This window comes from Orcinus orca, chromosome 21, assembly GCF_937001465.1.
Source record: "Orcinus orca chromosome 21, mOrcOrc1.1, whole genome shotgun sequence".
NCBI classification, from domain to species: domain Eukaryota; kingdom Metazoa; phylum Chordata; class Mammalia; order Artiodactyla; family Delphinidae; genus Orcinus; species Orcinus orca.
The window spans coordinates 23663714-23676789 of record NC_064579.1 but is presented as its reverse complement, the minus strand read 5'-3'; the positions used below and the strand labels follow the sequence as shown (position 1 = coordinate 23676789).

The 13076-nt window shown below is 50.1% G+C and overlaps 1 protein-coding gene across 9 annotated transcripts in view; it reads right to left on the bottom strand.

Annotated features, from left to right (window-relative positions):
• FBXO25 (F-box protein 25) overlaps positions 1–13076 on the bottom strand; it is a 63133-nt gene that overhangs the window by 17447 nt on the left and 32610 nt on the right. For 7 of the 9 annotated variants that reach the window (XR_004478050.2, XR_004478052.2, XM_033409284.2 and 4 more), the window contains 4 exons: positions 4908–5001; positions 3471–3655; positions 2229–2411; positions 849–992 (listed from right to left, as the gene is read on the bottom strand). Coding sequence is in view for 7 of the 9 variants with exons in the window: in XM_033409284.2 (XP_033265175.1) it covers positions 849–992; positions 2229–2411; positions 3471–3655; positions 4908–5001 (606 nt within the window). In the remaining 2 variants the exon portion in view is untranslated. The remainder of the gene's footprint in view (positions 1–848; positions 993–2228; positions 2412–3470; positions 3656–4907; positions 5002–13076) is intronic. The other 2 variants (XM_033409283.2, XM_033409287.2) reach the window with 1 other exon arrangement.

Here is a 13076-nt window from a genome sequence, read left to right as displayed (position 1 = left end):
AACAGCCAAGGCGCTGACCAGGCGGAAGGCCTGCGGCCTTACAGCCACGCCCGAGGACACGGAGGGGCAGGCACAGACCGCCTGCCAGTTTCGCCACTTTTCTCCCTAGTGAAATTTCACCACGTTAACAAGCAAATTCAAACTCAAGGCAAACTATGGAAATGATTTTACTGAGAGGAGGTGCATGGAAGCACCCCACTCCCCTGCCCTGGAAACTTGTTTTTATCAGAGTCTGGACAGGAGAGGAAGGGAGCCAGAGAGGGAGGGGATGGGCCCAGACAACTGCGGACATGGCTCAGTCTCCACCACGGACCAGACTTGCTAAGTGTGGCTCAAACACATGAGAAGCCTGGGCACCTTCGTGGGCCTCGCCTCTGCTCCAGGCACGGGGCTGTGAGGAGAAGCCCCCTGGAGGTGCCGTCTCCAGGCCTGCCCCCTGGGGGTCCCGACAGTGGAGGCTGAGGCCGAGTGTGGAGGGCAGCTGAGGGGCCCCCTCGGCTTCCAGAAGAGGGTGGGGGATCCTGAGCCTCAACAGCAGAAAGCAGCCCCACCCGCCAGGACTCGGGCTGAGGCGCCAGCCAGCATGCTCACCGCCCTCGGGGACAGGCCCCCCCACCTGCTACCTCAGTGCAAGGGGACGGGGTGGGTGGCCCGACGTTCAGGTCCAACCGCAAGTTGTTCTACTTTTGTGAACCTGTTCCCCTGCCCCAGTCCTTGGTGATACATCATTATCTTATCACAAATACAACTTGCCTTTTTTTTTTTTTTTTTACCATTACCGTTAGGTGAATAGTTTGTTTTTCCAAATTTTAATCCTCAAACTCCAAGACTACATCTGAAATTTTTACCTTCCAAAAGAGGATGCTGCAGTGCCGACAAAAGTGCAGTGTGTCTCCGTACTGTTCCTTAGTGGGGTAATGTTTCTGAAGTGCAAAATACATCAACTTCCATTCGATATGACCTTTTTCTGAAAGGATCAAGTGTCTACAAAACTAGACAGACAAAATTCTGTTCAGAATCAGATGGTTTTCATAGCATAACAATTTTTTAAAAGCAGTATACTGCATGAAACATTAAATTATTAGAAATTAAATTTCAAATATAATTCAGTCTATACACTGGAATAGCATGCAGCTGTTAAAGAGACTTAAAGGTTCCGATCTGGAATGATGTCCACGACATACTAGTAAGCTAAAAGTAAGTTACTACATCATGTATCTGCCAGGGACTTGTAACTAGAACACAAAAAGAACACAACTCAGTAACAGAAAGACAATCCAAATACAAAATGGGCAAAGGACTTGAAAAGACATACAAATGGGCAACAAGCACATGAAAAGATGCTCAGCGCCTCGGGCATCAGATCAGGGATGGGAGGAGGCAGCCCCTCACGCCCCCCGTGAGGCTGTGACCAAACACTCAGAGTAACAGGTGGGGATGGGGGCGTGGAGCAGTCGGGGGCTGCCCGATGGGGCGGCGACTTTGAGCAACAGCTTCTCGGTTCCTCGGAATATTAAACTCCACTCCGGGGCGCCCCCCCCAACCCTGCCCCGAGAAGGGGGACCATGGCGGCCCCGTGGCCTGGCCGCACCCAGCCTCACCCCCTCCAGCACGCACTGCTCAGTTTCAGGGCCCGAACCTGCTCACCTCCAGGACGCCCCTGCCCACCATGCCCCTCAGAGTGGCCGTGTCCACCTAGGGGACGGACACGTGACCCCACACATCCCCCAAGCCCGTGTCTGAAGAGACACGTGACATCTGTCCCCTCGTCAAGGACCCCCTGGGGCAGGATCGCATCCTGCCCCATCCGAGACTGTCCCCTGCCCTTCACGCTGCTGTGCGTGTCGTGGATGCCCAGCTGTCGGTGCTTCACTCCAGAAACAACACGGGGTGGGGGGCGAGGAGGGGGGCAACGATGAGGGGGACACACAGGAGTCCGCCGGTCCCCGTGGCTAGTCCCGGTCCTGGGAGGGCAGGGGTGCGGGGAGCGGGTGGCCACCCATGATCCCAGAGGTGACACACCACCCGGAGAGGGGCCTCGAGTTGCGGGAAAGACGAGGGGCACGTCCTCGACAGGAAGAACCTGCTCTTGTTCTGCTTCTCTGTTCTGGGCTGTGCTTAGAATCACAGCTCTTTCTCAACATGAAGAACAAGCTTTCCCGTAAGTGATTCTAGCCCATTCCCCGAAGTGGCCAGGCCTGGCCGCTGGGGCCGGAGCCCATGCTCACCTGCTTCTCGCCGAAGTGGTACTGGCAGAGCTTCTTCCACAGCCGCCGGTCCTCGCTAAGCGCGGACAGCGTCGGGGTCACCTGACCCAGAGTGACGATGTCCCACCCATCCGAGAACCTGTACAGGATGTTGCTGAGCATGTGCACGGGAAGGTCGCTGAGCGTCAGGCCGCTGTCCACCTGCTGGGAGGACGCGCGCGCTTACTCCAGCGAGAAGGCGCAGGAGCGCGGCACTCACACTGACGTCTGAGGCCCAGGCGACGGGAAGGCCGCCCGCCCCTCCTTCCTCCCCACTTCTCTCCAGATAGCGCCCAGCAGCGGCCCTGCCTGGACCTGCGCGACAAGCATTCCCTTCCCTGGGGATCCCGACTGCTGACACCCACACTCCCCGAGTTCGCCAGCTGACGAGGCGTCACCACGATCAGCTACCAGGGGACAGTGGCACCTGGCCACGTCTATCAAGGCCTGGATAGCAGACACGCCCCAGATGCGTGTGGCCCTCACAGCACAAGCCTCTGCCCGTGGGAACGAGGTGGGGTCTGTGCGGCACTCACACCAAGGCCGCCTGGACACTGGATGTTAGATCGTCCCTTGTAACTGCAGGGCCTTAATTAGGGAATCACTGCTCTTTGTAAATCCCACATCTAGGTAGCAAATAAATGGCCCAAAGTTACAGTGTTCCAACGCCACCTTTGAAAGCAACCAGAGATAAATAAAACACAACCTAAAACACTTACTTTAGTCAATAGGGTCAACATTTTTCTTGATGAAACTAGTTACCAGAATAAACAAAAAGCATCAGAACAACTGGAGTGATCTGCATGCTCCTTCTGAACTACAAACACATGTACACACACCATGCAGCGTACAACACATCAACCCTAGAGAAGCAACAGCAGATGAACAGAGTCACTACTATACGATTTAGCCTTAATCCATTGAACGTTATTTTAGCCTGAAATACCTAATCTCCTATAAAGGTAAATCAATTCACCACCTCATCACCCACAGGATCAGCTCTTTTTAATAATTACCATCCCCACCGTCTTTCCAATGGCACCTATAACCCATTAAAGGGTCTTCTGGTCTTAATCCATCTTAAAACAGTTTAATATTTATGAAATGTAAAGGAAAAAAACCTTTGGAAAAGCTGTAATAGTCTTTCACATACGCTTAGAAGTAACAACAGTGTTTGTAACAGAAAAACAGAGCGTACTCACTTGTAGGCCAAGAAATGCATACCTCAGTCATCTGAAGATTCTGTAGCTGCTGTTGCCAGTTGAGAATAGTTTCTAACCGGCAAACCCAAATGTTGATATTTCCCACCAGAACGGACTTCCCCACTCCTCTAATTAGAATGCAAAGGGTAGAGCTTAGGTCTTGGAGAAGATCTTTGATTAGGCGAGGGTTTTGGTGGTCATCGAGAACTGGAACAAACAAAAACAAAAACAATGCACTGATACAGTCAACCCCCGCTGTTAAGAATGACCTGCTTTCACAGCCCAAGGGCCCATTAACAGATAACACAGATATACAGAGTGTGATACATACACACAATGGAATATTACTCAGCCTTAAACAGGAAGGAAATTCTGACACGTGCTACAACGTAGATGAAACTTGAAGCCCTTATGATAAGAACCAGCCACAAATGAACAAGTATTGTGTGATTCTCCTTATATGAGGCCCTTAGAATAGTCAAATTCATAGAGACAGAAAGTAGATGGTGGGCGCCAGGGGCTGGGCAGTGGGGGGAGGGTCGTGCTGGTTGGTGTTTATGGGGACAGAGTGTCAGCTCTGCAAGGTGAGCTCTGCAGATGATGGTGGCCATCGTTGCACAATGATGTGAATGTACTTAACGCCACTGAGCTGTGCACTTAAGAGTGGTTACGATGGTAAATTTTATGTATATTTAACCACAATAAAAAATTATGATCTAATTTCACTGCAACTCCAAAGTGGCATCATTTCTGAGATATCACAAGTAGGATGAGATTTTAAAACTTCAAAATATTGTCTGATAGTGTATTTTTGGTTGAGTCTACAGTTTTGCCTTTAAACCTGTCAGTCTCTGTTTTCTTTTATACTTAATCATGAGAATGGATATTTAAAATGGCATATATATGCATAAACTCAAAGTTCCATTTATTACTGGCCACTAATCAGGACAAACATTAAATTAAAATGACAGGCTTAGCCGATGCCTAAGAACTAAGTCACAACCTTGCTAATTATAGAAACACTGTACAGCTAAGGTGAGCTGTGACTAGTTACCCATGAAACAGTAAGTGTCTTTTTAAAACTCAGGGATTAATTACCTTTCTCTGGGACTTCCCTGGTGGTCCAGCGGTTAAGACGCCGCGCTTCCACTGCAGGGGGCACGGGTCTGATCCCTAATCGGGGAACTAAGATCCCACATGCCACGCAGTGTGGCCCCAAAACAAACAAAATTGTCTTTCTCATTACAATATGTTCTTCTGTATGCAAAAGCACCTTTTAAAGAACAACAATAGCAACACCAAGAACTGAGCAGCCAACCCGAGCCCTTGCCCTTGCCCTGACACCATCACATTATTTGACACCATTAATACTGGGGGGAAATAAAAGAAAAATCCAATCTCCTTGCACCGAATTTCTAATTAAGATTTAGATTATTAAAAATATCAGTCATCACCTTACCTTTTTGAACGATTTTATCCAGAACGTTGAAGTAGTTCTTCTGGGCCACACCGCTCAGCGAGGTCAGCTGGGACTTTGCGATCAGCTGCAACAGCTGTGGGGTGGGAGGGTGGGGGGAGTTACAGGTGAGCATCACCTCTGAAGGGAAACGCCCCCAAGTGACAGGGAAGGAGAGCGCAGGCCGCAGGCCGTGACACCCTCCCCACGACGGCACATCTTTGGGGGTCCACCCAGCATCCTGCTGTGCCCTTTCCTCTGAATGTCCCAGACTCACACGAGCTGAGCCGGACCTTCCCCAACGGCCTCACATCACGTCTGTCCCTCCGGCCTCCCGCCTGACATGCATGGCACTGCCCCTCCCTCCCGCAGCTGCTGCCTGGCGTGCCTCCCAGGCTCCTGCACGCGATGCCAGCACGGCAGCCGGCAGGGAAGGCCTGGGAAGGACGGGACAGCCTTCCCGCTTCTCTGCCCCAGTGCTGTCCCCTCCCCTCAGCTGCTCCGGGGAGAGCTGGTTGTCACAAACACGGCTCATCCGTATCAGTCTTCGGTGAACCCACGGGCCACCTCTGTACAAACTGGGTCTCAGGAGTCCTGTGTCAGCCGCTTCCCCGCGTCCCCTCACGTCCTGTAATTTCCGCCTCCCACGCGGGGCCTCGCCCTGGGCCACGCGTGTCTCTGGTGTGGTCCAGGGCTACCTCTGCCAAGTCCTCCCCACCTGGACACATCCATTCACTTCTTCCCATACTGTTTCTGCCCATACTGTTTCTTAGTTCTTAGGCATCTGAACCACTGTGGGTAAGCCTTAAACAGATTTTAGAATCTGTGAATTACATCTGCCTATTTCTCTGAAAAAGGAATTTTTCATCCCTCCTTTCCAATCCTCCTAGCTGCCTCTGTGAGTTTCCAGAGGGAGAAAAGAAAATGCTAACTCACATACTTAAATTGCCATGTTGACCGTGGAAGTTAAAAAAAATTACAAATATGACAATCACATGATGATTGTTGGGAAAAAAATCATTCTGCAACTTCCAGTATATTTACATAAAAGTGTCCTATGCTGCAGTGAACACAGAAACAACACTCCAGAGCCCTGGCCAGAGAACACCTGAGAAGCCCAAGGCTACAAGGTCAGTCCGGCTCCTCAATCTTTTTTTTTTTTTTTAACATCTTTATTGGAGTATAATTGCTTTACAATGGTGCGCCAGTTTCTGCTGTATAACAAAGTGAATCAGCTATACATGTACATATGTCCCCATATCTCCTCCCTCTTGCGTCTCCCTCCCACCCTCCCTGTCCCACCCCTCTAGGTGGTCACAAAGCAAAATGTTAGCACCTTCCGTCTTCCTTGTTCGACCAGCATCACAATCAGCACCACTTTAACTGACTCAGACCCTTTCCCCGCCTGTGTTTACAACCAACTTAGAGACCTGGGGCCAGCTTCACTGCTAACTACAGCCGGAAGGGGTGGGGCTCCCAGCACAGACCGAGCCACCGGCCCTGGGCAGTGAGTAACAACCAACCTTCCCTGACAGGCTCCCTGCTCTCAAGACCCTCAGGATCTGAGAGAAACAGACCAGAATATGCAAATACATGCCTCTCCTGCTCCGCAAAGAAAAATGAGTGCGGAGCCCGTGGGCCGCGGCCCTCAGAGAGCCGTCCAGGGACCCCCGGGACCCCAGATCTAAGCTACTTCCCTGGTACCACTGCCGCCTCGCTCGTGTGCAGTGCAGGGTCCCGGTGCCCCACGAGGATGCTGCACACGCTGAATCCAGCCCTGAGAACGCACCATCTTCCACCATCGCAGACGCTGCGAAGATGGGCACAGGAGGACACAGGCACTCTTTATTTTTAAATAGAGAAATTTTTTTAAAACTTATTTTAACTTCCATATGGTAAATATTAATAGACAAAACCCACATAAGCAAATTTCTTTGGGGTCCTCAGTAGTTTCGAAGTGAGGAGGACCCCTGACACCAGGTCTTAGTCTGAGAATGGATATTCTGTCACAAAAGGAAGTAAGTATTCCAACCACCCCCTCCTATGATCAACAAAAACTACAGTTTTCTAATACCACGTAAAAAAATCCTTTAGAAAAAGGCTGAACTCACTAGCAGAAGGCGTGGGGTTGGCATGGTGGGTTAGCTAGTTATCCACAGGGCACCCACCAGAAAAACCACCACAGTGGGATGTGCAAACACAAGAGTGACCATGTTAATAGATGACAGTGAAATCTTAGGTTAAAATGGTAATTAACATAAAAGTGCAGAAGACAATTTTTTTTTTTTTTTTTGGCTGCTTTGGGTCTTGGTTGCTGCGTGTGGGCTTTCTCTAGTTGTGGCGAGCGGGGCTTCTCATTGCGGTGGCTTCTCTTTGTTGCGGAGCATGGGTTCTAGGTGCATGGGTTTCAGTAGTTGTGGCACATGGGCTCAGTAGTTGTAGCTCACGGGCTCTAGAGCGCAGGCTCAGTAGTTGTGGCGCACAGGCTTAGTTGCTCCACAGCACGTGGGATCTTCCCAGACCAGGGCTTGAACCCGTGTCCCCTGAATTGGCAGGTGGGTTCTTAACCACTGCGCCACCAGGGAAGCCCCCAGAAGACAATTTACAAAGAAGATATAACCACACATTAGCCCCTATTCAGCTAGATATATAAAACAAAATCTGTTGGAAACCTAAAGAGAATTTGTCAAAAATACAAATATTGTGGGAGATTTTTATACGTCTTTTCAAATTTAACAATTCTAAACAAGTAAGGATGTGGAGGAATTAAATAATATAACCGCCAAACCTTGTTTAATAAATAAGCAGAAAAACTTATATCCTTCAAATAGAGAATCTGCATTTTTCTTATGTGTCAATAGAATATTTACAAAAATTAACTATGAAAATGGCCACAAAGGAAAATTTAACGCATTTCAAAAAAACAGAGATCGTACAGGCCGAACTCTCTGATGATAATATACTAAAGCTAGAATTAAATAAAAGTACGGAAAACCTCAGCTATCTGAGCTCCCAGGCACGTCTGGAATGCCCAAGTGCACGTGTTACGTGGTCAGGATGACAGCGTGGGTGTGAGGGAAGGACAGAGGGTGACGGTTTCATGTTCAGGTCGCTCTTTCGTGCAGCACAGGGCACCCTCAATGGGCAGAGGCCGGGGGCCATGCCGTCTTCACTCCTGGCTTCACACAGATTTCCACACTGACCCGTTATTACCGAGGCGCCTACCGGAAGGGCTGGACATGACTGCCTAATTCTTACAACACCCCTAGAAGACGTACTGTATTATCACGCTGCACAGCGAGAACTGAGGCCCAGAGATGAGGAAAATGACCCCAAAGTCACACAGTAACAGGGACCGGATTCAGGACTGAAACACTGCAAACTCTTGCCACCTGCGTCCCGTGCACCTCACGCGTGTCAGGACGCAGCGAACAGCTTCCACAGGCTTCAGCGATGTGCAAGTTGATTACCTGATTTTAAAAGTCTTCTCAGTTTTACTGTATTTAATGAAAAAGGAATGAGACCTAAACTCTGCAATAGCAGATTCTCACCTAGATGTTCACAAAGCCGGAGCAGTGCCAGCACGCAGGCTTGTTCGCAGACTCTGCGTCCACGTTGTTGTAACTCTCTGGGAAGTGTCAGGAGCTTTCATCAGGTTCTCCCAAGGTCCGTGGCCCCGTTCCTCCCCCAGGGATGAGGGTATCTCATGCAGGGCGAACGCAGGCTGCGTCGAGAACAAGGGTCCCATCTGGGGGACCAGCTCGGGCAGACGGCCTGTGAGAAGTGACCTCTTTTCGGACTGTCCCTCTTGTCTACCCTCCGTGGGAATTAACACCTCATTTGACTCTCATCCTAGTCACTGACTTCTAATACTGGCAGAAGGAAAAACTGTTATCTTCTATGAATTGAATTGTTACACAATCTATAATTTCAGTTTTATTAAAAGAATTCTTAGTTCTTGCGTTTGGTCACATTCTACAAGTTACATTGTTGGCAGCATAAATATGCGGGAAGTTAAAGAAAAATGAAGATGGTACTGGACACTTGCAGACTCTGTGCTAGTGACATTTCAAATTTCCAGAGGACATGCCATCTAATCAGCACACTCCTGCTGGCTGCACACACACATCCCATAAAACATCAGAGCTACAGCATCTAATTTAATTCTCTTGAGGCCAAACTGTCCAGTTAGTGTCCAGTAGTGTTTCCTTTGACTGGAAGCAGGCATCCCTGGGAGGTCCCACGTGGTCTCTTCTCCTTCATGAATCTTGTTCTTAGGAGCAGTTACATATTTTGCTAGCTTACTTTAATCCAACGCTTTTTAAAGGAAAAAATTAGAGAAACTCCTGGAGTAAGTAGCCTATACCAATTCTTGAATCAACAAGAAGGACGTTTTTAAAAAAATAAAATGTAAACATATCTTTTTGTGCTAAGGAACTCAGAGGGCATTCCTTTTGTGAAGAATTTGTTTTCTAATAAGGAACTTCCTCCATTTCTAAATACCAGTTTTCTTGAAAAGAGGAGGTGCCTGTAGGTTCAGTAAAACGACTGGCAAATTAATTATTTTAGTCTCTTACGAGCCAGTTCATATTCAGGTAGAATTTGTGCAGAATGTTTACCATGGAAAAAATCACCAGAACAACTCACAGGACAACCTGCTCATCCGTCCCCTCACTGCGAGTGGAGCAGCTCCAGGTCTATTCCAGGTGCTGGGGGTATGTGTGTGTGGGGGTGCCCAGGGAGTGGGCATGTGACAGGGACCAAGCTGGGCTGTGACCCAAGACACTGCAACGTGGCACACAAAGGCTCAGGTCAGAGATTCTACGGATGGTCCCTCTCAACAGTCGCCCTGAACTCAAAAGGCCACTGTTTTAAAATGTCTCCACGCGTGTCAGGAAGTCACTGCTTTCCACGAGAGGAGAACGCTATAGTATCAAGACAAAGAAGACCTTTAATACACGCATCTCTGCTGTCAGGAGCGCCTGTGACCTGAGGCACATCTTGCCCGCTTCTCCTCCCTGAATCTGGGGACAGAGCTGGACCTGCATGGCTGCTGTCCTTCCATCTAAGCCACCCTCAAAAGGTCAGTCAAGCGTAGCAAGCGCTCCTGAGCTGAGCACGTTCAAGAGCTTGTTATGATCCCACCACGAACTCGTCATGGCAGCCTCGGGGCAGATACAAACCCCGTTAGGTGTCGTGGAAGAAGAGATCCCTGGTCAGTAAACTGAGAAAACAAGACACAACCCAACACAGAGGTCCGGCCCCTCCACCCCCTGGCCCTGCTGCTGCCTCGTGGGTCCCTGGAAGCTCGTCCACGACCATGGTCTCCCCCCTCCTGTCTCCTCGTGAACTGTTCATGCCACGTGGTCCTTGGCAGAGATCAGGAAGAAGCTAAACATCTTCACATAACCAGACGGTCCAGCTGGAGACGTCCTTTCCCTTGTTTTCATGATTCCACTATTTAAAGGACCCAGGAAGCACTTGGGAAACAGGAGTTCACGTCCAAAGATTGAGGAGTGTTGGGAAACAAACTCCTGGGGCCAGAGTCCCAGGACCTAAGGAGGCGTGTAAAGATGGGCAGACCAGCTCCCCAGCTCAAGGGCAGAGGTCACGTGAATACCCGAGTGGCCCCGGCCCTGCACACACTGCACCTGGTGCCCTGCGGTGAGGAGGCCCAACCTGTCCTACCTGACGGACAGGCAAGGGGCCCAAATGACACCCCACCACCACCAATCCCTTACCTCGAACAGAAGGAAAGGGTGTCACTAACACGGAGGAGGTGCATCAGGTACATTTTCACCCAGAGTCGCTATGACGGGCACCTCCTGGGGGACCTCAGTGGCAGAGGGACAGCCCTCCCCATGGAGCCTTCCGACGCGGCCTGGGTTCCGGGTGTGCGGGCCAGCGGCAAGTCTGCAGGAGACCCACGTGCGCGACAACCGTCTGCTCTGAGGCCCCCTGCTCTTTTCACCATCAGTCGGTTTCAACGATTCATCAGCAAAATGTGTTCTCATACGCACTCAGGTGGCAGCAGGGTCTCCTTCCAACCTGTGCCAGAAAACGGAAGGCCTCCCGGGTTCTGCTCTTTGTAATTTTTTCACTGACTAGTTTGCAATCATGTCGTCTAACCCACCGTTAACACAGGCTCATTTTCCACATGTTCAAAGTGAGATGGTGTGAGAATATCTGACTATCGCGTAAAGAAGTATGCTTGGTCCTTCGCAGAAGACAAAACATGAACAAGCATGACCTCTCCTCTCAAGGAGAAAAGCACACGGCACCCCAGGGGAGAAGTAACGGCCCTTCTGCATGGTTTCCGCGGCTGCCGTGAGGCAGCCCCACGCCGCGTGGGGTATGTCAGCGGCCACCACTCTCAGGGTTCTGAGGTCGCAGGTCCAGACCCCAGTGTCGGCAGGGCCCTGTTACGTTGTGGCCCAGGGAGGGGACCTCCTTGCCTCACTCAGCTCCTAGTGTTGTGAAGCCCCTGGGCCAATCTCTTCACATGGCTTCTCCCTGTGACTGTGTCTCTGTTCCCTCTTCTCTTAAGGACACAGTCATCGGTTTAGGGCCCTTCCCACTCCAGCAGGACATCATCCTAACTGATTACATGTGCAAAGACCCCGCTTCCAAATAAGGTCACGTTCTGAGGCTCCAGGTGGACGTGAACCTTGGGGGACACTGTTCAGGCCCGCAGACTCGCTATTTAGAAGTAATTCCTCAAAAACATGATAATTCCTCTAATATAGGAATGTGGAACAGTGAAAAGACTTAAGCAAAACTCTACCACTAAACTTTTCACGCAGGCAACCCATGAGCAAGATGTGAACCCCTCTGTGGCTCAGGTCGGCATCCCATCGAGCTGGCAGAGGATCAGAAGTGAAGAAGCAGGGAGGGTGCTCTGTGAGCCGTCGAGTCTCCCGGTATGGCCTGTGTACGCCTGGAGCAGGGCCGGGCCCACCACTCAGCCGCCCGACTCCCCGGCCCGAGGCCGGGCCCCGTTCTGACCGCCACCTCCCGCAGTTAATCCTGACACAGGACAAAACTGGAAAGAAAGTGATGAGAGGTGTGCCATCTCGAAGGACAGCGAGAACTCAGGGTCTGTCCACTGAGATCAAGGGGCGCATCCGCACTCGGCCCCTTTGCCTCCTGTCACCAGAACTTTTCGCTGCCCCTCTTCCCGCTCACACCGACACCCTCGTCTCTGGCTCTTCGGGGTGGGATCCTGCACGTACACGTCTGTGACAAAACGCAGGCAGTCCCTGGGGGCCGGGCTGAGCTGCAGAGGGGCTGCACTCGCTGTGGCCTTTCAGAGCTCCCCTGGCGTCCATGGGGCCTCCAAGCCCGACCGTTGGTCCCTGGCGCCCTTCACTTCAAGAGCCACAGCGCAAAACCACAAAATCGGCCCTGCTGCATCCTCCTGGCCAAGTCACTCAACAATCCTTTTACTTTATTCATTTGTATAAGTTTCAGGTGCACAACACAGTGCCTGGCAATTTTAAAGCTTATACTCCATTTACAGTTATTATAAACTATTGGCTGCATTCCCTGTGCTGCACAATATATTCTTGTAGCCTGTTTATTTTATACACAGTGGTTTGTTCCTCTTAATCCCCTACCCCTACCCAACAATCCCTCTTAGAAATCCGGTTTCCACTGCCAAACTTCCTTCTAAGTCATAAAGTTGTTGAAATATCCTTTCAGAATATCATACGTGCTTCTGGAAAGTCCTACCCCTTTAGTGAAATGTTTTGAATGGAGAAATACTATTCTGTGTGATCCCACCTTGTATAAACATGAATCTTCCATGACCAACTTCTCGTAAGCACCCTAATAAGTGCATCTGTTACACCCTAAGCACACCCTGTATTTATTAATATTTCCTGATCCCCTACTGTGACTACAGGGTTAGTAGATTCTTTCTGTATGACCCCGAGTACAAGAAGGGACTTAAATACGTCACAGACGACAGGTTCACCAGCACCGCTGGAAAGGCCTGATCAATTATTAAACTTCACAGATCCTGCCCTGCCAGCCAGCAGCTATTCTCTAAACAGGCCGTGAATGCTAGCAGTGAGTATTAAGTCTGTTAAAATGTTTCTCAACAAATATTTTAATAATTAAGCTACAGAGTTCAACTCTCCTAACACTACGAATACGACGGTGCAGCACACA